Genomic DNA, 26,443 nt, shown 5'->3' with positions numbered 1-26,443 from the left:
GCAAAGTAGAAGAGTATGAAGGGATCCTAGACTTAGTTCATAAAACCCTTTGGTTCTTTACCGTTTCTTCCAACCGTGTATTTGAACAAGAACACAGAATCACAGAGTTGGAAGGGGGCTTGTCAGCCATCTAATTCAACACAGGAAATCCAGAACTGGATCATTCCTCAGCACATGGCTGGCCAGAAGTCTCTGCCTGGAGGTCTCCAGCAAGGGAAAGCAGGCCATCCTTCTAGGAAACTGGTTCCATTTTCAAACTGCTCTTTCCATCAGTAAGTTATTCCTAATGTTCAACCAAAATCTGTCCTCCTATAATACAAGGTCATTAGATCTGTTTTTGGCCTTTGTGGCAGCTGTGGCAGACAGCTTTTTTTCCTTTCTTTCTTTTTTTGCCCTTCCAAATGACAGCCCTTCAGGTATTTGAAGAAGGCAGTCATGCCACTCCTCAGTACTCTCTTCTCCAGTTCCTTAAATCCTTTAATCACAAGACTTGCTTTTCATGCCTCAGACCAATATAGCCCTTCTCTGAGCCCATTCCAAGTTGTCAAAATCCTTCCTAAAGCATGGGGCTCAGAACTGGATGCTTTACTTCATGTGAGGTCTGACTTATTTAACACCAGTCGAACTAACAGCGCAATTGCGTTTCATAGCTCGGAAACTAGGATTCTTACTAATATTAGCCCTTTGTGCAGCTGTATCACACGGCTGACCTATGACCTTGTGATCAACTACAATCTCAAGATCCCAAGATCCCTTTTATATGTACTACTGCCAAGCCGCATGTTCCTCATCTTCTGTGTGTTTGATTTGTTTGTTTCAATACAGAACTTTGTAATGCTCTCTGTGGAATTTCATTTTATGATATTTGGCCCTTAACATTTGGCCTTGTAGAATCAGACCAAAGGTTCATCAAGTTCAATTCCACTGTTTCAATCATGACCAGGCAGATGTTTTTGGGAAACACACCAGCTGGATACAAAGTCATCCCTTAGATGTCATGGCAAGGCATCAAGAGACCTATCCTCGTAACAATTTGTCTAATCCCCTTTCCAATAAAGAAGAGAATACTGCCAATTGTTTTCTGGCAAATCAGGTGCACATTTCATAATTTCTCTCCCTCCTTCTTCGGGGCAAGAGAGATGCTGTAAAAAGCTTCTGTCCTAAAGTTTGTAATAAATTTAGGAAACATTTGTAACTAGTCTATGCAGTCTGTCTTGTTCAAGCCAACATGGCCCTTCAACAAAGCCATGTTAATGACGCATTGTATGAAGAGGCACTTTCTTTTGCCTGTTTTGAAGCTGCTGCCAAACTACCCCGTGTTAATTATGCTCTCCTGAGTTGCATGTGCCAAGAAAAGGTAAGGCTGGAACAGACAGAGAAAAACAGGTCCAACTGACCTGTTTACTCAGCATCCCTCTTTATTTGCTTGCACAAACCTTATGTTCTGATAATTTTACAGGCAACAAGCATAATGGATTCATCATGATTTGTTTGCAAGGCACTTTTACATCTACCTGTTAATTATTCATTCATTCCACACTTTTCATGCTTTCCCCCATCGCTTTCCAAACTGTGGCTGCAAACATGCCATACATTTAAAGCACAATGTTGCCCCCAAAGAACCCTGGGAGCTGTAGTTTAGCGGGGGGGGGGGGGCAGCTACAATTTCCAGTTCACTTAACAAACTAAAGTCCCTGGGTTCTTTGAGGAAGATCACGTGTGTTAAGTGTATGGCCTGTATATAGCCTGTGTTTAAAAAGAAGTGGGTTTGGGCAACAGACCACTTTTGTTCACTTTAATTGTGCAAACCTAAAGCCCCCGTTTGCATTTGAATCCCTCCTGCAAAATACAGAGAATCTGGAGCCACCCAAAGAGAGAAAGAAGTGGATGATGATGCTGGGGATGGGGATGGGGCAAGCTAGTGTAACCTTGCTCTGTGTAGCATCCTGGGATGGCTTCATATTCATTGAAACAAAATGGGGAGGTTTTAGGTCCACCTGAAAATTGCTGAGATGGCATTCTATACCGCATCAACTGTTAAATTGGTCTGAATACACCCCAAAGTAAAATAAAAATTGATGGCCATTGGTGCAATGCTGATTCTTCATGTTGATTACCCATGAAAGATACATTTATGCACCATAAAGCACAACTGGGAGATGACATGCTTTTGATTCAACACAAAAATATGCTTACTCTGCTTCAGATAAACTTTCATTCAAGCTCCTGAATTTTACAAATCTGATATGACAGCCTGAAATATTACTTTTGCAGCATGAAAAATTGTCAGGAAAATTATCCATCTGTGCTGCAAATAGCAGCACTCAGCTGCATTGTTGCCTCCAGTAAGATACATCTGATGTCACTCAAGCAAAGAGAAACATCTTATTTTTCTGGGGATTAAACGTGAGAACAGCGCTTGGTAAGTAACCACATGTTTGCTGTGTTTGATGGTGCTCTTATCATTCAGGCTTCCTCTTTCTATAGAGGCTATAGAGGCTCAGTTCCCTTATTTTAGTTGCAGAATTAATTCTGGGGCAGGGAAGGGTGGATTCATGGATGCCTATGGAAAGACAGTGAAAGTCCGCTCTTCCTTCTATATGGATGAAAGCCCTAGAACCATTGCATTTAAGACAAATTCCATGTGACCACAAGATCATGGGTTGTATCCAGTGTTAGTTCAACTCAGAGTGGACCCCCTAAAATGAATGGGCATTTCTAACCTAGATCCATTAATTTCAATTGGTCTACTCTGAGTAAACTCCATTGAATACAACTCAAGAGTTGCAAATTGTCACTAAACAATTAAGCAGACATTGGCACTGGTGGTGATTTAGAACCAACTATGGCAAGAAAAAGAGGACTTTCAAAACCATGATTAATTTGCCTTGTTAACAGTAAGTGGACTTTCCATCTTCAAGCCTCATTGCAAATATTAAGCTATTAATAAGCCAATGAAGCATGCAAAGTAGCATATGAAGATTATGCTGCAACAATCATTTATACAATGTATGCCTCAGCCTTGCTATTTTTGAGGTTCTTTATCATTCCGATTCTCTGTGCGCATCCTGCTTAATCACATCTCATCAAAGGGTGCTTGTGAGAGCATGTACCAACTTTAACCAGAGCCACCCCAGTGTAACGCATGTCACTGTGCTTTGCATTTTAAAATGCCTAAATAACTAGGTTGAGCAACCAAGGACAGACTACATAAATATATAGGCACATCTGAGTTATTACTTTAATATACTTCAAGGTCTAAAGATGCCTTTTTAAAAAATGCTTCTTTTGACATTTTAAAAATCACGCTTTCTTTCTGCATTTTAATGAAGCTCAGGAACAAAAAGTCCTCCTTTTCAGTTTTTGTTTTAAAAAGGGTGGCTCCATTTGATGCTGGTGGTAATCACTGCTGTAGATGGAGGCAAGGGGTGCTGGGCCCTTTTATATTCTCACCAAGACTAGCTTGTACTTGATTTCCTCATTTGAGGAGAGAACAAGCAGGGCAAAATGAAGCAGAGAGATTTCCCCACCACCACCACCCTTCTGCGTTTAAGCCTCATTACCATATAAAAGAGGAATAACAAAAATAGAAGATAGAAGTTCAAACCCCTGCCCAAGACACACACACACAGAGAGAGAGAGAGGTTTACCTGATACTATATAACACCTTTCCATTTTTTGATATCCTCAGCAGCTTGTTGTCTGTGGTAACGTCATGGAAGTTTGCACCCTTCTCATTGGCGAAGAACAAATCCGGCTTCCAAATGGAGTCTAGCATAGATGGATCCAAATCCAAAGAGTCATCAGGGTATTCACTGTAAGCAAGACGGGAGTCGTTCCACTGCTGCCTCAAAAAAATGTTCACTCTGTAGTCCTGCAGAAATGTCAGGCACACCAGTTATTAAATCTCTTGCCTGGATTAGATGTAATTCGGCTTTATTAGACTCCGAAACTAATAGCAATTATATAATTAGCTGAGAGGGCATTATGTTTTCCTTTGACCACGGACATCATAGGGCTGATTCAGACATCATCATTATTTTTATTATTATTTTCTTCAGGTAATAAAATGCTGGCATGGCGATTTTACCTCAGTTTCCTCTGGGAAGCCATTTGTGATGAAATATCAGTCATGGGTTGGGGTGAAGACTGAAAATGTAATAACTGACTGACTGTATGATATTTTCATCTGTATCCACTCAGTGCTTCATATACGCTGCCTGAGGTTCTACGGTTTGAATTCTGTCTGTATGTGACTTCCTGAGTGAAAAGCAAATCCGCTCCACTTCCCAGTAGGGAGGACTTGCAGTGGACCACGTGGCCACCCACTCCCCTCTGGGGGCGGGGGCAGAGTCCCTTGTCACCTGGAGGTCCCAGCCACGTCCTAGATCCAGCCAGCCAATCCGCTGGCTGCAGGGGCCATGGCCAGGACCCATTTAAACTGAGGCGTGAGCCCGAGAGCTTCCTCTTTGCTCACTTCCTCGATCCCCCACCCTACCTCCCTATTTTCAGGTTCTCGACATTGGCCTTGCTATGGACCTCGGTTGATCGCTGTTGAGGGGCCTGGTAGGAATTTTTCCGCTTGGCAAATTGGCTTGGGCCATTTGGTTTTCACCTACTTCGCAGCAGTCATCAAAACTTGGTAAGGTTTGGCAGTTAGGCATTGGTTGATCTTATGATGGGGGAGCGGAGGTGTGGCCATCACCTGCCCCTCCAAGCTAAAGGGTATTCCGTGAAAGGAATCCGGGGGTATGGATCTTGTCCGAAGCCTGGGGCGGGGCTAGGGCCATGGAACCCAGGGGGAGCTTGAGTTGTTTTGCGCCGATGGAGCTCCCCCTACCTGTGGTTGACCCTTACAGGACTCCCTGCGTGACGGGCAGGAGTCAGATATAGTCGGGTCAATTCTAATGCCTAAGCCAATACTGCCTACATTCTGTAACCAATAAAGTTGTGGCCTAAATTTGCCCAGTAACCATTAACCTAATATCCTTGTGTCTCATTCCTCAATGAGGGGGTGGCCTCAGGGTCTCGACAGGCAACTAATATATAACTTGGATAAATAAATAAATGTCAGGAAGAGGATTAGCTGTGCCTGCAACAGGAAGTGAGTGAAGAAGAGGGGTGGAAGGGTAGGGAAAACCAGCACAAAATGGCAGCTTTCCTTTCACATTCTACATAGGAGGGAATCAATTTTTTCTTGGTCTCCCACCTCCCTTGCCAAGGCAGTTGGTGAACTGCCCTACAGCCATGCCTTCTGGAGCTTTCCAGCAGCTGTAGTCAACCTGAGTGAGAGTCATGTCAGGGTGGGACCTATGACAGCAGCTTCTTTGGCTCCCAACTCCATGGACAGAGAATCCAAATAGCTACTTTTGGCATCCCCCAAAACTTGAACATGCCCAGAGTAATTTTTAGCTCCCCTCCTTTAAACAAGAAAGACACACACCTGTCATATGCCAAGTGGCTTATGAAAGAGTTTTGTGATGTGGCATGAGGGACTGCTTTTCAAGAAAGAAGTCCAAACTGTCTTCAGGGAAATGAAACTGGTTTCACTGCTCTTTAGATTCAAAGCTGTAATGGAGGTGATGTTTTCTGCATTGGTTCGATTTCACCCCAAAGGCTTCTCTGACAAAACTGAGATAGTACAGCCCATGAAATAATCACCAGAATCGATTCCTTATTTCGAAACAACACAGCATCAAGAGTGACATTTTCCAAACCAAAATGATAGGCTCATTTTATAGCAACTCCAACTACAACATTAACCATTGTGAGGATTTAGGTCTGGAATAGCCAATGTAGTGCTTTCCAGATGTTATAGACTACAACTCCCATCATCCCTGCCCAATGGCCAAGCTGGCTGGGGCTCCTAGGGGTTGGAATCTGAAAAATATATGCATGGGCTACTTTGATCAAGGCTTTGGCCCGAATGTTACCATTTGGGGCTATAATCTCTCATTTAGCTTTTATTTACCTAAAGCTGCATGGCTAAGAGTTTTAGATTTTCATCAAGCAGCTCAGTCCAGCTAATTACATGGACTGTAATGTGTCTTCTACATGTCAAGAAAGAAGTTCCTTCTTGATGGCAGTTTACATATGCTGCTGCTATAATAGGGCCTCTAATCGCTTCAAACTTCAGCTTGACTAAGTGCCCTTGTTTATTGGCTTGCCTTCATGAATGTAGGTGATGGATGACTTTTTAGATAAAACCACACATATGAGCTCAGTGGCAGAGCAACTGCTTGGCATGCAGAATCTCCCAGACTCAACTCCTGACATCGCTAGGTTGAGTGGGGAAAAAGTTTTGGAGAGTTTCTGCCAATCACTGTAGACAATACTGAACTAGACAGATCAATAGCCTGACTCAGTAAAAGGCAACTTCCTATGTTCTGTGTTCATTTGTCATTGGAACTTTCTCACCAAAGTGAAAGTCAATAGAATGCTCCTTTGAACCTTTGAACCAGGAGTCTTTGAACGCTCCTGAAAATGATGCCATTCCCTAACCCAGATTAGTGACTTTGTATCTATCACTGTACACATGAAGACATTTAGAAACCTTTTCATTGACCAGTATTCTCATGTTGTTGCAGAGGACGGTGAGGGACATGGAGCACTGTGGCGCTTTGAGGTGTCCCCTAACAGCTCTTAGTCACCCTTAACAAACCATAGCTCCCATGATTCTTTGGGGGAAGCCTTGACTGTTAAAGCGGTATGATACTGCTTTAAATGCAGTTGGGGCCTTAGAATGCTGAATGTATACAACACTTTTAAACAAGAAGTTCTCAAAGTGGTTTTCGTAGTAAGAGACGGCACTGAGTCACCAACAGACCAGTTAAGCAATGGATATGAAAAGTCATGAAAAATGCACAGAAACACGGAAAGAAAGTAGGTTCATTTTCACGAACCCTTCCAATCTCCCATCTACAAGATGGCAACTTTCACCTCAAATCAAACCCCATGCAAATAATAATGCTGCATTTGAAACTGGCAGAAAACTGCTCTTCACATAAACAAGATTTCAGGTGGCAATCCTAAGCAACCTTAATAGGAAATAACCTTCTCTGGAGAAAGTGGGGCTCACAGTGTCGACTCAGAATTAAGCCCCACTGAATCAACTCACAGTTAAGTGAGGTTAGGACTGTAGCCTGTGTAAGCTCGCATAAGAATGCGTTGTTAGAATTACAAAAGGGACACACTAGATAAGGACATACCAGAGGTTGCTGAACTACAACACCCATCTTCTCTGACCACCGGCCATGCTGGCTGGAGATGATGGGAGTTGTAGTCCAAGAATATCTGGAGTGCACTCTGTTCCCCTTCTTTCCTGGGTAAGGTGATTGAGAGAGCGGTTGCTGAACAGCTTGGCAGGTTTCTGGATGAAACATCGGCTCTGGATCCATTCCAGTGGCTTCCGCGCTGGTCATGGGACCGAGACGGCTCTGGTCACCCTAACAGATTATCTCTGCAGGCAGCTGGATCGAGGCGGGTCGGGGCTGCTGATTCTTCTAGACCTGTCAGCAGCCTTCGACATGGTCAGTCATGAACCATGGACCACTGCCTTGCCGACGTGGGGATCCAGGGCACAGTCCTTCAATGGCTGTGCTCGTTTCTCTCTGGTCGGGGACAGAGGGTGGCGTTTGGGGGGGAATTGTCATCGCGCCACTCCTTGGTGTGTGGAGTGCCTCAGGGTGCGATACTCTCCCCGATGCTTTTTAACATCTTTATGCGCCCCCTCACCCAGCTTGTCCGGAGTTTTGGGCTGGGTTGCCATCAGTACGCTGATGATACCCAACTCTATCTGTTGATGGATGGCCATCCTGACTCGGCCCCAGACACACTGATCAGATGTTTGGAAGCTGTGGCTGGATGGTTACATGGGAGCCGGTTGAAGTTAAATCCTTCGAAGACAGAGGTCCTCTGGCTGGGACGGGACGATATGGGATTGAGGGGGCAACTCCCATCTCTTGCGGGGGTGCAATTAGTGCCAGCACCGTCCGTTAAGAGTTTGGGTGTAATCTTCGATACCTCCCTCTCTATGGAGGCGGAGATTACAGCTACAACAAAGGCGGCATTTTTTCATCTCCATCAAGCTAAGCAGTTGGCTCCTTATCTCTTGCCCTGACCTAGCCACTGTGATCCACGCGACGGTCACCTCCAGACTGGATTATTGTAACTCGCTCTACGTGGGGCTGCCCTTGAGACTGACCCAGAAACTCCAGCGGGTGCAGAATGCCACGGCGAGACTCCTTATGGGGTCTTCGCTGCGAGATCACATTCATCCGGTACTATACCAGCTGCACTGGCTCCCGGTGGAGTATAGGATCAGGTTTAAGGTGCTGGTTTTAACCTTTAAAGCCCTATACGGCCTAGGACCCTCGTACCTACGGGACCGCCTCTCCTGGTATGCCCCACAGAGGAACCTACGGTCTGCAAATAAAAACATCCGGAAGGTCCCAGGCCACAGAGAGCTTAGGCTGGCCTCAACTAGAGCCAGGGCTTTCTCGGCTGCGGCTCCAATCTGGTGGAACGCTCTGTCACAAGAGACTAGGGCCCTGCGGGACCTGACATCTTTCCGCAGGGCCTGCAAGACAGAGTTGTTCTACCAGGCCTTTGGTTAGGGCGCAGCCTGACCCCCTCCTCTGGCAACCTGCACAGAATTTTGCTTAACGGTTGCCATCAATTTGATTTTAATTAATTTTTATAATGAAATGTTTTTAAAATGTTGGATTATTTGATTGTTTGATTATTTGATTGTTGTTAGCCGCCCTGAGCCCGGCTTCGGCTGGGGAGGGCGGGATATAAATAAAATTTATTATTATTATTATTATTATTATTATTAAGATGAAAGGCATTTTTAGACAGTACTGAGGAAAAGGATGTAGACTCGGGCTCCACTTCATCTGTGGATTCATTGGGTTGTTTGCCTAGAGATGAACGAAAGTACCCTTTCATTATCATTACATGGTATTGGCTGTGCCTTGCTTTCTCCTTCCCTTCCTCCTAGCCTAACATTAGGCATTGAAATCTCTGGAAACATTTCTATTAATGTTAATGGCAATGAGGAATACAGTATAAAATATGAAGACCATTAAGGTTCATTTTGTGGTGGTTGCGAGGTTCCTTCTTTGCAGGGGGGCGGGGGGAAGGCAGCTTTAACATTCACTGTATTAAAATCAATAGCCCCAGGATTTCCTTTTTAATTAACTGCCACCAATGCAGCACTTTTCACAAATGTGACAACATAAATCTGACTGTTGCTGCACTTCTGTGGAATTCTAACTAAGATCACTCCCTAACTGGTGGAGAGAGGGGCAAACAGTTGCAATCCAACTCAGAATATGCTTTTTCATTTATGAAACTGCACAGATACAACTATTATGCTATAAGGACTGAGGTAAAGAAGGATTTAAAATCCCCGGCAGTTAATAGGAGCAGCCCGAGGGGCAGAGCAGTGCTGTTCAGCCTACCTGCCTGCCAACAATGGCATCACCACCTGGCTAGGACAGCACAAGGTAGAGGCAAGAACAGGACTGTATGAGCACACAGTTGACCTGGCAACGGCTTCCAAACATGTTGATCAGATGCAATATTGATCTCTTCATTATTTATTTCTATTCTGCTCTCCCAAGCACCACGTGGCCCAGGAGTCTCTAATTACAATACAAAAAATAATACTAACAATCCAAATAATGATGTAAAGAAACAAACAAATCTACAAAACCTCAAGCCTGCAATTAAAAACAAACAAACCATTTAAACCAGCAACAGAAAAAAGCAGTAGCCTGAAAACTAAAACTTCGCTTAAAGCAGCAAATCACAAGCATTAAAAAAACAACAGTGCAGTAAGGAATCTAGGGATAAAATTGCACCCAACCAGAGAAGCTCTTTCCTCCTTTCCTAAAAAGAGATTCGGGAATTCTGAAAGTGGAGTAGATGCGACCTGGCATAACAAAATAGAAAAGGGTATGTGATTTTGCCACTATCATAGTTCTGCAAGTGGAAAGAAAGTCTACACAAGCCAAGATCCCCCATTTCATGCAGCTATTAAGAATGCAGGAACCCCGAACTTCATGGGCACCTGGTTAGCCTATTGTTCAAAAATTCTTCTATTTTAGAAGAATCCCATTGAAATCAAAAGTACTGTCCACCAAAAATGGTTTGAGGATCATGGCCTAAATATATTTGATGGGATAGCTTTCAGCTGCAATGTTAAATCTGAGGTCATAATCTTGAAGATTAATCTTCAAGAGCGATTAAAAATGATGCTAATATATTGATTGGTATAAAACCCACTAAATTTAGCTATATCTATTTCTATGCAGCAGCACTAGCAAAGGGCTGTGACCAGCACTGTAGCTCTGCTTGTGCAATGGACTTCAATTTATGCAATGGAGCTACTTTTCTCTCTGCTGCCTCCTCCAGCCCCAAATGCACTCCTCAAAATCAGTTCTGAAATGTTGGGAGACCCTAATGGAGGCAGTAAGAGTTGAGGAAAAAGAAAGTCCTGTTGTGCAAGCACAGCGTTGAAGAAAACCCCAAGCCGCAAGGGCATTTCACAGGTTATTGTCACAAAAGTCAGGCAGCAGAATTGTTTAATTCTACTGTTTAATTAATGCCTAATCAACACACCAAACAAATTATGACACCAGCTAATTTAAAGGGGATAAGAGCAACTCCTCACCAATGGGAAAACATCAATATATTATATTCAAGCTTCATGTAGACACAACCTTTTTCAATAAGTATAAAATGTATATTCATCATTTTGGTATTTCAGGAAATGCTTTCTCTTGACACTGTGTAGCACCATTTCATCTTAATACTTGTCAGTTTAATTTGTTTTGGCTTCTTGCCTCGCTTTTTTTTTTTAAATAACATTAAAAAAAAAGTCACATAAAATGTTGAGCACACTTTGGCTTCTTGCCTTGCTGTCATAGGCAGGAAGCAAAGCAAGGATGAAAACGTAACAAACAAGTAAACAAATGTTTTTTAAAAAATTACACCAATTCAAAATGTGATGGCACATTACCAAGCCCAAATTTTTGAAACGTTATTGCAGTTGCTGTCACAATAGGAAGAATTTTTTTTTTAATTGATGTGCTGTAAGTTTCTCAAGTTATGCTGTAGGACAGAAAAGGGAGATTCTGGAAAGAACATTTGTCTTGCCAGAAATCATATTTAGGAGGGGGGTGGAAATGAAACATCTTAAAAAATAACAAACCCAAAATATAATCTGCACACAATGAGTAGTTTTGCACACATTTTCCATTATCAGTACAGTTATCACAAACTATCACAGCCATACTAAAACTATTGCAAAATGTTGACCTGAGATGTCTCAGTCTATTTCTATAAAACTCAGAACCAGGATTAACAAAATCTTACCTGAGACTTCAGTCTAAGAGTCTCAGCCTTTTGCAGCCAACCAGTAAGGCAACTGAAGTACCACTTACTCCTCAGAAGACCAATGATATTTAGATTTACAGTACTCTTCCAGTGATTGAGAGTTTTCTTTGTCTATTAGCCCAAGTTACGGAAAACACAAAATTCCCCTTTGGCTGGACTTGAAGCATATTAAATAATCATTGAGTTTGTTATCAGATATTTGCAGATACCTCTTCTTGCCTCTGTATTCAGTTTACTTCAAATTAGCCATTTTGGTTTTCTGGGCCATGGAAGGTTTTTGTTTTTTAAAAATATTATTATTAACCTGCAGTCCATTGTGTGCCTTCCTAGACTGTTGAGAAACCAAATTTTCCCATTTTATGTCCAACCTGTCAACAGTGTTTTGTGAGGACACAATAACTTCTTGAAGCCTCATGAAATTCATGATTTTATATTACCACAAGAATGAAATACTGTCCAGCACATCATCAAGTTTATAAAGCAAAGCAGATGAGCAGTAGTTGATGTTTGCCTTTAGGACCATTTTATAAACACGTTTCAAAGCTACTCATTGAAGATATGGCAGCTTTAAGAAAGTCAATGTCAGACATTGGAACAGCACTGAATCGAGCAGAACTCCTTCGATGCTGTCTGCAGGTATTATGATTAAAGCAAACATGGCAGCCAAACATCTTTGTTTGAATCTACTTCACTATTCAAGCCTTTTGTTGTTGCTGCTGTTAGCAGAAATGCGGTAATGAACACTGAAAAGACACACATTAACATACCTTATAGACAGAAAAATGCAATGAGGGGATTTAATCAAAGCAATGGAGGAGTCTGATTAATGCCATCAGCATTAGGTCGTGCAAATATTGTCATTGAATGCCATCTTGTAAAGTCAGTGACATGCAGGATTTTGACTGCTTAATATTGCTGTTGTTCCCTGCCTGCATTAAGGTCAGCAGAAGGTTTTAGGATAAAGCTAGAAAGCCCCTGTGGCTGTGCTGACAGAGCCTTTTTCGCAGACTTACCACTTTCAGAAGGGCATGGGACAAGATTTTTAAGGAGCGCAAGACCTAATTGGAATTATTATGTATAGTTCTGATCTGAATAAGATTGAACTTCATCTTATTTTTCTAGTGGGAGAGACAAAAGAATGTAAGTTATAGATGAGTTTTGTTTCATGTTTGCTTTGATGTGTTGCAGCAAAACCTGCTATGGCTATAGAACCTTATGTTGAAATGTATGTAAGTGACTGTCAGGTATCTTAGGTCTTGTTGTGACCCAGACCCACCAGGCCAGAGGCTCTTCAGGTTTTGACCCTAAGCAAAGACTGTCTGTCCTGCGCATCCCACAATCCCCAAAACTCGTGGACCTGTTGAACTCCTCCATGACCTTTCTTTTTAAAACATTTATAGCCCCCCATTAATAGCCTAACTCTATGAAGAGCAAGGAGGATATGCCAGGCAAGGGATGAGTGAATCTGTCAAGTTTGGCTTCTGTCCATTTCTCATTTTTATAATTATAAATTAACTACTCCACATATCCAAATCGGTTTGCAGACCTTGAAAATTCATCAATATTTTCCCCCAACTATCTCCTAAAGTACATACTTTTGCATGTACTTTTCGCCTATCACAGACTTTTTTCACTAATATTTATATTTTCCCACATACAGTGTATTTCTGTACATTAATATGCTTTTAAACATATGTTTAATATATGCATTTTTATGCACACTTTACCCCAGTGTCTGCATTTTTGTACTCATTAATTTGCTGGAGAACTGCAAAATTTGGAGAAGTGCAGCCTTTGAAGGGTGGCTGTGCTGAGATTTGTGTATTGCTTTGGAATGTGTGGGTGAGGCAGATTTGTCTTTAAATGTGAACTGAATTGAGCCTACCACCTCAGCACTACCGTTGTCTGAGTCCTAAATGGAGAGGGCAGAAACACCATTCAAGGCCCTTCAAAAGCACCAGTGTGAAGTCTCAGGTGAAATTTAATTCCCTGCGATTCTGCTTGAGTTAGGAGGATTGCTGTGGCATTGCTTAGAGGGGAGAGTGGGCTTCCTTAAATACTGAACGTTTTCAGGTCAGTGCCTGTTTTTCCAAAGACATATAACGTCTTAAATGGCTCAGGACTGCAATAGCTCAAGGCATGCCTCTCCCCGTATGTACCAATCTGGACCCTGCAATTATTATCGGGGCCCTTCTCTGTGTGTCTCCTCCATGAGAGGTCTGGAGGGTGGCAGCACGAGAGCGGGCCATTTCTGCAGTGCCTCCCCGTTTGTGGGATGCCCACCTCAGAGAGACTCACATGGCACCTTCGCTGCATATCTTTAGGCACCAGGCAAAAATGTTTCTCTATGAACTTTTCAATATGTTTGTGGGAGAGGGACTCATGGATTTGTATTTGTGTGTTTTACGTATTTTGTGTACTCATATTGTATTTTTGTGCTGTGAATGTCCCTGTGATCTTTGGATAAAGGACGGTATACAAATTCAATAAATAATAAAATTATTATTATTACTACTACTACTACAGTAGTATTAGACTTCCCATTGGGAATTCTCCATGCAGTGCAGAATCTGAGTTCCCAGGTAAAGGTAAAAAGGTAAAGTAAGGTAAAGGACCCCTGGATGGTTAAGTCCAGTCAAAGGTGACTATGGGGTTGCAGTGCTCATCTCGTTTTCAGGCCAAGGAAGCCAGCATTTGTCCACAGACAGCTTTCCGGGTCATGTGGCCAGCATGACTAAACCGCTTCTGGTGCAATGGAACACCATGAAGAAAACCAGAGTGCATGGAAACGCTGTTTACCTTCCCGCCGCAGCAGTACCTATTCATCTACTTGGCACTGGTGTGCTTTTGAACTGCTAGGTTGGCAGAAGCTGGGACAGAGCAACAGGAGCTCACCCCAGATTCGAACCGCTGACCTTCTGATTGGCAAGCCCAAGAGGCTCAGTGGTTTAGACCACAGCGCCACCTGCGTCCCATGCAGTTCCCAGGAACCTGTACTTGGAGACTACCTTCTGGAACTCTGTTACACATGCTCTTAAGTGTTTCCACTTCAAGGCCTCAAAGCATCCTAGCCAGCACAGGACAGGTCTTGGACAAGAGGCCGCTGTTGTCCAGCCCTGCGACCATGCCAGGTCAAAAGGCCTCAATTATTCTGGACAGGTGAAAAACAACTTCAGCACATGCCCAAAGGAAAGGAAGTGTCTACTGTGCTCCCTGTGACTATCCACTCAGCAACACTTCCACAGCGTTGGCTGCGGCAACTCCTTGCCTCTCAGCACCAGAAAGGCCTGCACCTCTCTACCGCCATCTCATGGCGACCAGTGGTTCTCCTCGTGAACTGGCCATATTTCTTTCCCCTGCCACACTGACTACCAACTGTTGTAGGCTTTCATATGCATCCAGGTGGCCACAGGGGAGCATGCAGGCAATCAGATGCCAAATCTGCTTTTTTCAGACTGCAGAAGCTTCAAAATTACAAAGGCACCTTTGATCTATGCTTACTTGACACTGCTTTATCTTTTTACATCTGGGACCTTTGTATTTTAAGACTTATATAAGAAAATAACTTGCCCTGTTAACAATTTTACAAAGAAGAAGAAGATTGTAACCAGGCATAATTTTAAATTACGTTTAATTCAGCCAAGCTGAATAGCCATTTCCCTGTTTTTCACTTTTATACTTTTAAAAATATATTTTATACACTTTGATATTTCAGCAAGTAACTTTCAGTTCATATGGGCAGGGAAATGTGAAAATGGCCCTTTGAAACTGGGAGTGATGAGGGGGGTGTTAAAGGGAGTGGGCTTCAGTGTGGGGCTGGGGCAGCCATATTTGAACTGGCTTTTAAAAGCAAAAAGCAAAAAAAGGGCAAACACTGAATTGTATTCAATTCCATTTTACTCAGAGCCAACCCAATGAAATTTAGTCATGTCCATTAATTTCATCTGGTCTACTCTGAGTATGAGTAACACTGGAAACAGCTCAGTGAGAAGGAGCTCCTTTCTGTGCCTGCTGGATGATGCTGTCATTTGGCCTCCAGAAAGCTTCTGACTTCCACAGCCGTCAGGTGGTGTGGGGTGTGTGTGTGATGGTGGCTGCCACCAAGAGGACTTAAACATCATAGAGAGAGGGAGGGGAATGGAAGGGAGGGAATCTTCAAGTTGGGTGGTGATTCTTCTGCATTCTTCACCAGTCTGGCTTGAATATAACTCTAATGGTCCTATTGAATATTAGGCTCAATAGAAGCTAAATTTGGCTTTGGGTTCTGGATTCTGTGTTGGTGCCTTGCCATTTATTCCTCAGAGAAATAAACTTGATTTCCATACAATCTACATTCAAGTCCTTGACGGCTAACCTGAATAAGGAGTGTGTGTTCCACCACTGGCATCAGTAATGGGAGTCTGTGCACATCTGGGCAATGCCAGGAAGATGCTTGTGCCTGGATGGGTGTAGCACAGAGCAGTCTGCCCCAACTTTGTGGGAGTTTTTGGACTCCCAAACAATTCCCATCCCCCCTGACAATTGGCCATACTACTTGGGGCTGATGGGAGCCGGAGCTCAACATTAGAAGAACAGCAAAGACTAGCAAAGAGTCAATGTTGTGCTGCAGCTTATTTTCCACCTCATTTGATGGGAAATACATATACAGTGGTACCTTGGTTTTCAAACATAATCTGTTCCAGAAGACCATTTGACTTCCGAAACGTTCAAAAACAAAAGCATTTACTTGCGGAAGCATTTGCTTACGGAAAACTCAATACGGAAGCCACGTGGCATGTTTGACTTCTGAAAAGCATTTGAAAACTGAAGCTGTTACTTCTGGGTTTTTGGCGTTCAAAAACTGAAATGCTTGACTTCTGAGATGTTCGAAAACGGAGGTACCACTGTGTGTGTGTGTGTGTGTGTGTGTGAGATGGGCTTGACTTGTGGAACATCTGCCCTCAAATGTGGCCATCACTGATCTAAGTATTAACCATTATTTCTGCTCCTTCTCACGTTTAGAGGTTACACCACGAGATCTCTGGGTGTAGGGCGGTGTATAAATTCAATAAATAAAAATAATTTAAAAAATAAAATCCTAGATTGCTATATAAATTATTCCTAAGAATTACACTCTGTAATTGCCCTAAGGCTGACAGTGTACATGTTGAGTTTCCCTTAAACCTGAAGCCCCTACATCTAGAATTCCCCAGATCCAGAGCACATCACCCCCCTTCACAAGATGGCTTCAATGGTTTTTCCCACTCACCATTGTAGTTTCTGCTATTGAACCAAAGCTGTTGATAAATATGTTGCAGGTAACATTTACAGGAGGACCTGCAAGTTGAACAATAAATAGAAAAAAAAATTGACAGGTTGTGTTTATGACATAGATTAAGGAGTGTTGTTTCTTTGCCAGTGGCATTGCCACACTTACCATGGTGGTTTCTGTGACAGATCCAAAACTGTTGATAAAAATATTGCAAGTAACGTTTACTGGAGGACCTGTGGAATGCAATAAAAATGTTGCAATATATATCATAGCAAAGTTCTGCTCCACCAGCATCTATCTTTTTTAAAAAAAATAAAAAATAAAACAAAATCTGGAACAGTGACTGCTGAAACTAAGCAAAAGGTGAGACTCAGCAATGAACAATATTTATATAGATTAAATAACATTCACAGATTCGTTTTCCAGATCTAGGTGATCTATGGAGTCCCCAACATGGGTGTTATGGTGCTATAAGGCACTATCCTTCACACCTACCAAGGCCCCCTCCCAATTTGTCATACGATGGTTTTTTGCGGGTTGTTTGAGGAGGTTGCCTGCTTTTTTGTCTTTGTTTTCCTTGGGTTTTTCAGGGGTGTAAGTGTTTAATCTAGGGAGGAGTATTTTGAGGATCACCAGTTTTTCTTCTGTGAAATGTATTATTTTGTGGTACCCATGACAGTTTCTTTGATTTTTGAAATGTGTTTATCAGCTGAGCTCGTGTAACACAAATAGTAGTTACTCTCTAACAAGTGTGTTAATTAGCACACTGCTGCCAAAATGCCTGTGTTAAATGTTTTGTTGAATGCCACTGTAATTATAATGCTTTCATGTCATGGTCACTGTCTCATTTTTATATATTTCATTTCCCTCTGTCCTTGTGTCTCTCTGTCTTACTCCTGCAAATGATGGGTACTAATGCCTGCCAATTTAGGACTACACCTTCATGCATCTGTTGAAATGGACTGTAGTCCACACAAGGCGCCATAAAACTAATTGCTTTTCTTACTGCAAAAGACTTAGAAACCTATGAAATCTGCATGCAGTCCAAAATTCCCAAAGGAACACTTACATTATCTGGTATCCGTATACACATAAAAGACCTGTGGAACAGATTCTTCGGTTGCTTTTCACACACTCCTCAGCCAAAAAATCAGCTGAAATATTGTAATGTTTGGATTCTTTGATAGATGATTTATATAAAGAGAAAACACTATGGAGTGAGGGGGCTAAACTGACTGCTGACTTTTCTACTACAAATTTGGACATCTACAAGGGGCAGGGCCTTTGCATTCATATATATATATTATTTTATTGTTTTGTTTTAAAAGTGCAAATGTAACAGAAATAAAGAAAGTAACAAATAAAAAATGTAAGCCATAAAGCATCACAGCCTGGAAAGACAAAAGTACAAAAATACAGCACAACTCCAGAGCCTTTTCTGTGGTGGCACCCTGTTTCCTCAAATGCCCTCCATAGGAGATCAACTGACACCAATTTTATGATTGTTTCAGCACCAGTTCAACACTTATCTAATTGCCCCCAGGCACATTTTACAGTTGGTATTTCAGTCTGCTCTGGTTATTGTTTTCTTTTTATAATAATTGTTTGCCTTATGTATTCTATCGTATCATTTTTGGTGCTGCGTTTAATGTTATTCATGCCTTTCTGCATGGATGATGGGTGGTCTAGAAATAATATCTTTAAGAATTTATTACTCATAATTTAGCCACAGAGAATTCCCTGGCTACTGCGGTGATTGTTGGATTTTTATTGGATTGTAATGGACTATTTTATTGTACTGGTATTTATGTGTTGCAAACTCTCTTGGGATATTGAAGGAATGGCAGTACACAGATGTTCATATATGCAAATAATTGTTAAAATGTTTGTTTAACATGTTTGAAAGAAAGAAAGAAACAGGATCTGTCCATCACTTGTCATTGGTCGCTTGTTTGCCTCAGATCCATTTCATTTAAACATTAAAGTTTGAGACAAAAGATTATAGTAACACACTGCACAAAATAGATCTGTCTACAGTCTCCACTAATGCAAGATTGATTTTTACTAGACAGCAAGGCATGATGCAGATTGCATGACAACCTCATCAGTCCTCATCCTGGGAGCAGTCATGGAAACTTTCATTCATAAGCTGACACAGTGAGTGCAATAGGGCTACTTGACACTAAGGTGTGAAACCACTGTGGCCTTTCCTCATAAAACTAGACATTGTTAACCAAGGTGATTTTATGTACTAGCTAATAAATGATTTCAGATTTATGAAATATATCTCATATCATGCTTTCTAGAGCAAAAAACTCATCACTCGATTGATCGTCATGTGACTGAATAATGCAAACTGTCCCACTGTTACCATTTTGTCATTCACATTGTTAAAGTACTGGCTATTTCACAGTATATGTAAATGTAAATGCAGCTGCCCAGTGGACTGCCCAGTGTTCACAGAGCACCACAAGTGTAGATTTACAGGAAGAAGCCACTAGCAAATGGAGCTGACCTCTTCATTCCAGGCCGGGCGCAGATCTGGTTTAGAGAGTGCCTCAACTGAATAAGTTGGCGGCCACATTCTCAGCACTGTGGCATTCTGGGAAAGCAGGAGGCTTGTCAGCAGCCAGGTGTAACTTCAAACTACATTTTAATAGCAATGAATGGGTTCTGTTGAAGCAGATCTTATTTTACAGGTCAGGTGACCTGTGAGTTCCCAACAAGGCTAAGCAATTATCTCTATCCGGTGGAGCTATACCAATTTGCGCTGGAGGTATTATTGCAGCTGCAAATTTTTAACTTTTACACCTCAGTAATAATGTCAATGAAACATTTTTAAGCTGGCAGAAGCCTTCAGGAAGAAATGTACTGTATAATGAGGCAAGGCCATAGTGCTGGTAATTACTTCGTTTAAAAAGTGGCCTAATATAAGAATATAGCTTTAATGGCACATAAGGAAATATTGAGTTGGTTCATGGATCCCTGGTTTTAAATATATAGGGTGGAATTAAAAGGAGCACTAAGGGGTATGCTTCATCCACATAAACATTTCTGCCTGCCTGATTGAAGAATTTGCCCTCTCCTCTTCTTCTAACCCCCTGCAAGTCAACTTTTTGGAGGGGCAAGTGGGGAGAGGAGAAGGGTGAAAGGCCCATTGTGCACGTGGAACCTCTTACACTGCCCCCAACTAGCACAAATATTTTGTTGAATCCAGCCCATACTGTGTGGATGCACTGCGGCACCTACTGTCTTCACAGAATTATAATTCCCCAGATTCATCATGGGAGCAGCCCCATGACAGAAAAATCCATTTTGAGTGTAGCCCTGCCCCCGATTTAGTTTTCCATAATCATGATTTTATTATTTATTCCCCACCCATCTGGCTGGGTTTCCCCAGCCACTCTGAGTGGCTTACAATGCATATAAAAACACTAAAGCGTCTTCATTTCTTCCAAACCAAAACAAAATACCTTCTCGTAGTTGAGTTCTGAATCAGCAAAACCATGCTAAAGATCCTGTAGCTAGGATTAGCCTTTCCTTGCATCTGCCTTCTCCAGAGACTTGCTTACTAATCTATTCTTCTAGAAGCTCTGCGGTGCTTTATAAATTGAAAGCATTTAGTGTCCAGTTACCCACATTTTGCTGATGTCAACCTACTGCGTGTGTTGAAGCCCTATCCCTATTGACATCAGGCTCTAACTTGCTTTGGTAATTTGATTCATAATTCACCGGGAAGTTCTCATGCCTTCAGTGGCTGCCATACTTTGTTGTGGGTCCTTGTGTGAAATACAAGGGTTTTTTTGGGGGGGGAGGGGGTCTCCCAGTGCTTTTTTATATGTAATGGTACTCAGCAGTAAGAAGTAGAATCACATACTGGTATATATTTTTATTCTTGTTGCTTGTGGCATCCATTTTCTATGCTGGCACCTGTGACACTTTTAAATATCTAAGTTCAGCCAACAGAATAAGCCTACTAAACATTAACCTGTAAAATACAGAGAATGCAGATACACCCCTTTCCTCTACTATTCCTCTACTTGGTGAAAGCACCAAGAATGAAATCATAGAGCAATGACTTCCGGGTTGGCGCCTCCGGCAATGGCGGAGCTCCTCCGATCGGGAGGAACTTGCTCCGTGAAAAGCAGGGTCTGACCGCCACGGTGAAGGCGGAGACCCATAGAAATCACAAGCGGGAGAAACTTGTGAACCTGGGATTCAGCTGGCACCTTTTGCGCCTCCCCTACTCGCGGGGAAACCCTGTTTTGGGGATCCGGAGCGAAGTGGGGTGAGTGGCACGGTGCTTTGAATCGACTGCTTCTTTCATGGAGTGAAGCCGCATTGCTGTTGCCGGAGAGCGCTGACTTTTTCCTGTGGACAATTGGATTTTAAACAACTACCCATGAGTAAAACGGAAAATTGGATCCTTAAATATCTTTATACTTTAATTTGGCACTGAAGCGGGAAGGTCATAAACAGGAAGTCCGCCTTCCGCTTTTGTAAATAGACTGAAGCAAAGACGTCACAAGCTAAAGTCTCTGAAAGTTTTTGGTAAAGGATTAAACGTCCATCTGTTTAAAATACAAAACCCCCCTTGGAAGCAGGAGAAGAGGGGGGAATTTTGGACCAAGTGAGCCTGCAGGAGAGAGTGAGAAAACAAATTACCACTGCTCTGAACCTGGGAATGGGTTGCCAAAGGACGTTTGGGGAAAGTTCATTGACAGAACGGATTTGACAGCTAGCTTAATAAGATCAAGATACTGTTTCCATTGTCCTTTTCTGCGTTTAAAAAGGAGGAAAAGTAACTTAAAACTGAAACTATTTTTAATGCCTGAGTTGTGCTGGAAAGAACTGATACAAGTGGAGACTGTTTCCCCCTAGAGGGAGTTTTTTGAAACTGTTACAGGAGTGTAACTGGGAGATCTCCAGCTGCAAGATAAGGATTCTGAGAACCAGAGATTGACCTTGGACCATTTAAAAATGTTGACAGGAGAAGCTATTGTGACTGTTTTATGTAAGATAAGCTGCTCGCTGGAACAGCTTCATAAAAAGAAGGATGACATGACTTTTAAGGTTGATGATTTGGAACAGAAAGTGACTAACCTGAGTCAAAAAGCGAGCAACAACACAGAAATAATTCAGCATCCGGTACAGGAATCTACTTTGGCAGGACAAATGGCGGAGGAGAAGGAGGAGAAGGAGAAAGCTGCTGTTGCTGAACATAAAGTAATACAAGCGAGATCCTTAGCTGTACAGAAGCAAAGTGAGGACTGTAAGTTGAGGCCTTATATGAATGATTTTAGAAAAAGTCAGACTTCGAGGTTTGGACCCCGACTTGGACTGAAGAAGAAAAGTTGGAAAGATCCCTCTATGCAGGGATTAACTGACTTTTGGGATTTGGACTTGGGTTGGGAGGAGATTGAAGTTTTGAGGGCCTTTGGATTTGGAGGGATTTTGAAATATGTCCTGAAATACTTTATGGATCTTAGTTTCAACTATGGAAATTTGGCTGACCTGTCCAGAAGGAATAAAAGTATCGTTGGATTGGAGCCTCCCCGAGATTTGATTTTTAGCATCAAAGAATATGAAGAAGACCCGCAGAAGGGACTTGGAAAAGAGTTAAGAGCCTCGGACATAAGATCTCCAGGTTGATGGACTATATGGAGTGGACGGAAAGGACTGGCAGAATCTGAAACCAGGGAGAGGAGATGGTGGAAGAAGATTGAAAAATTTAAAGTTTATATATAGAAATATGGTAAAATTAATGAGTGATAGAAAAACGGTGGAATGATATTCTATGGACTTAGCAGAAATTTTATAAGGAGTTAAGTGTATATATAAGTATTTTAGTTTTAATGGAAAATAAGGTTAAAAAAATATGTTATTTACAATATGATAGAAAATGGAGAAAAATGGAAAGGATTTGCTGAAAAAATTATTAGAAGTGGAATACAAAAAGGGAGGTGATAGGAGGTCGAGGAAACAAGGGAATGAAAGATAGAGAATGGAAAAGGGATGATGTACGTATGTTTTTAAATTGTTTTTGTTTTTGTTTTATTTAGGGTTAGGGTTAGGGAGTGGGTTATGGTTAGTTTAATTTGATGTGTTTAGTTTAATGGGTTTGGGTTGTGTTATGTTGTTTTGTATTGTGTTTTTTCTCTTTTTTGTTTTTTCTCTCTTGTCTTCTTTTTTTGTTTTCTTTTTTTGTAATCTTTAAAAGCAATAAATATTATTTTAAAAAAAAGAAAGAATGAAATCATAGAGCAAAATATTATTGTTCTGTGTTTTTATAGCCTTCAGAGGAAACCAATGCCTCCTTACTGGCCTTATGGCAATAATTAAAATGGCATTTTAGGAACTCTGATACAACCAGCCAGTATCCCAACTAAATGATAAAGAAACTCAGAATGTGAAAGACAGAATGAAATGATCACAAGAATCCAAAAAAAGGAATCGTGTGTATGACAAAGCCTCCAAACTGCTACAAGTACAAATCAAAGGTAACCTTCCCATTGAAGTTAGTTTTTTCCCTTCCTTTTATGCTGTCATTCTGTGTGGTGGTTTTGGGACGTTATTCTGCTTCTTAGATGCTGTGTGTCAAAAATATAAAGGGCCCTATGTAAGGTATCTGTTGAGAAACCTTAATCATCTTGCAGTATTTTGAAATAAATGGAACTTAAAAAGACTTAAAAGCTGGGCTTTGTCATAAATTCCTTTTAGTCAATATTACTATTCATTGACAGCAATTTTGAGCAACCATTAAAAAGAGAAATAGTTAAAAAAAAAACCCTCTAGGACCTAAAATGTAGTAATTGTATGATTTTTTTTATGATTATGCAGTTTCTTGGAAAAATCAAATAAGGTCTAAAATTATTATTCTGCTTTATCAAGCACAAACTCTTATCTTCTTAAATTCTTTATCTAGGGTATAAGCATATATACCCAGTGGGACATGATTGTGGGGGGAAATGTTTTGCTTCTCACTGTGGACACATCCTCCAAAAGCTGCCCTTGCCCATTAAGGTAAGGTAAAGGACCCCTGGACAATTACCGGTAAGTCCAGTCAAATGTGACTATGGGGTTGCGTCGCTCATCTCACTTTCAGGCTGAGGGAGACAGCGTTTGTCCACAGACAGCTTTCCAGGTTATGTGGCCAGCATGACTAAACCGCTTTTGGCACAGTGGAACACCGAAACGGAAACCAGAGTGCACGGAAATGCTGTTTACCTTCCCATCGCAGCAGTACTACCTATTTATCTACTCGCACTGGTGTGCTTTTGAACTGCTAGGTTGGCAGGAGCTGGGACAGAGCAACGGGAGCTCACCCCATCATGGGGATTCGAACCGCTGACCTTCTGATCGGCAAGCCCAAGAGGCTCAGTGATTTAGACCACAGCACCACCCACCAAAGCATGACGCATTGTCATGTATGTTGGGATGCTTCCAGTGAACTGTACCTTGTGTGGGGATCACCAACATGGCTCCATTGAGGTCTTCTCCCGGTGCTCATGAACCCTCTGAGCTATCCCTCCCTCACTGCTCTTTTGGTCATGAGGGGGTGAGAATGGTTCTGCTTTCATCCACTGAGAAGCATGTAGAGTTGAAGAAGGAAGTTGCAAGGGTGCCACTCTTTCTTGCTTCCTCTTTCAGCTCTACGGTCTGTGAAGGCGCCGTTTAATTCTAGTGGATCTGTCTTTTACCTTGATTTCTTAGTAAAGTGGAGAGATAGATAGATGATAGAAGATGATAGATAGATAGATGATAGATAGATAGATAGATATAGATAGATAGAAAGATAGATGATAGATGATAGATAGATAGATATAGATAGATGATAGATAGATATAGATAGATAGATAGATAGATAGATAGATAGATAGATAGATAGATAGATGATAGATAGATAGATGATAGAACATGTTCTCTTTCTGTGTCTTGGGGTGATCTAGGATAGGGGAGGAGTGAAGTAACCACAGTGGGTGGTGCCCACTTTACTTGCTCCACATTCCAAATGAGCCTGCAAACCTAACAAGGTTGGTGGTCCCTGCCTTGCAGAATGAAGAGTTTATGGAGGCCAGTGACATATGAACATAAAAGCCCAGCTTGGTTAGATTAAAGGCCTATCTAGTCCAGTATTCTGTTCTCAGGGTGGTCATCCAGATGCCTATGGGAAGTTCTGATCACAACCCCCAGCAACTGGTGTTCAGGTGCATCCTGCCTCTGATATTGGAGGCAATATATAGCCAATATCCATTGATAGCCTTGAATGAATTTCCTGCAGGAATGTGTGTAACGCCTTTTAAAGCTACCCAAACTGGACACCTTATAGCATGTTACAGCTGCTATTGTAGCTGCTAAGTGTTTTAGGAAGGCTGATATACAAAGCACAATTGCGATGGAAAATCAGATCATACCTGATTATTGCCGATTAAGCAACACAGAAGAGCTACTATCTCCTCGTGTCCTACTTAGAATCCGTGCCAGCTGTAGATATTTTGCTATTTGAAGTGGAACCCAAATGACACCCCTTCTCCCCCACCAGGGACAATAATTTTCAAAGTCTCACTCCCATCACTGAGACATCAATTCCTGCCTTCATCTCTCCCATCTTGCCTGAAGCAAGTTGCTTCACCCTGCTGCATGGCCAAATTGCTAATGCATATCACTAATGCAGAGCTCAGTGCTAGCTCCATCACACAGAGAAAGTTGGAAACCACATCCATGCTATGGATTTTCCATGCCACTTGCAGTAACATATAAGGGGATTCTTACAGCAGCTGGTGCTCTCCAATCAGGCTGAAGGTTTATGTTATGACTGATGCTACATGGCTCTGTGATGGCATTGAAAAACAATTGCACAGAGGCTGTTTCCAGATTCCCCTGTATGAAACAGGAAGACATAAACCGGCTCCAGGAATCTTATTCATGCATAAGCATGTACTTAATGAGTGCTCTGAATATATATGATGTAGTAATGCATCACTCTTAAATGGTCCATAAAGAGAAGTTATACATGTTCAATGATCGTGTGTAAGCATAGGGATAGAAGAAACTGTCAATTTTGGTTCTAAAATTGAATATAAAATTCAGTTCCCCACATTTCAACAGCAATTTGCAATATCCTGTAAAAAAACCCAAAAACAAACAAACCTGTATGAAATTCAGTGTGAATTTCTCCTATCACACATTTTTGTATGCAGTTTTGGCTAATATACACAATTTTGCAAGCAACTTCCCCTAAGAAAATACATTTCTTATGTTAAAACAATGTTTGCAACTGTTTACTTATGAAGGAAAAACGATGAGAAGGAGAACATGATAAGGGAGTAGATATATGGTGTAGAGAATTTTTTCTCCCTCTCTCATAATACTACAACTAGGGACTGATAAAAGGAAGTACCTCTTAACATAGTGCCTGGTCATGGATGACTTCAAACCAGTTTGTGGAGAATGAGGCTATATCTTCCTGTAATTTTGTACATCCCCTTGAAGGGGCAACTGTACCCTAAAAGGTGGTATAAATATCAGGTATGAAATAAAATATAAAATGAAAATGAGATGGGATGTGAACAAAACAGGTTCAAATCCTTGTTAATTTATGGAGCAGACTCTCAGGATAAAATAAATTGTTGGGATGATAAAATGAGATGCTGGTTTATTTTAACCTGCTTTGAACTATTGTCAATAGGATGCAAAATAATAATAATAATGTAAGGTACCGGTATTTTCTAATTAAAGGAACAATTTCTGAATATCATTGGAGTAATCTCAGTACTAGGTAGCTTACTA

General features: G+C 41.6%; 1 protein-coding gene across 13 annotated transcripts in view; it reads right to left on the bottom strand.

Annotated features, from left to right (window-relative positions):
• Positions 1-26,443, bottom strand: part of GLRA2 (glycine receptor alpha 2) — a 120,002-nt gene that overhangs the window by 72,997 nt on the left and 20,562 nt on the right. For 5 of the 13 annotated variants that reach the window (XM_083612149.1, XM_083612145.1, XM_083612140.1 and 2 more), the window contains exons 3-5: positions 16,820-16,948; positions 16,652-16,719; positions 3,651-3,874 (exon numbers count right to left, since the gene is read on the bottom strand). In XM_083612149.1, the coding sequence (XP_083468275.1) occupies positions 3,651-3,874; positions 16,652-16,719; positions 16,820-16,948 (421 nt within the window). The remainder of the gene's footprint in view (positions 1-3,650; positions 3,875-16,651; positions 16,720-16,819; positions 16,949-26,443) is intronic. The other 8 variants (XM_083612148.1, XM_083612151.1, XM_083612147.1 and 5 more) reach the window with 6 other exon arrangements.

Source organism: Podarcis filfolensis, assembly GCF_964270895.1.
Source record: "Podarcis filfolensis genome assembly, chromosome: 4".
Classification (NCBI taxonomy): Eukaryota; Metazoa; Chordata; class Lepidosauria; order Squamata; family Lacertidae; genus Podarcis; species Podarcis filfolensis.
This window is presented reverse-complemented; position numbering and strand designations above follow the sequence as displayed.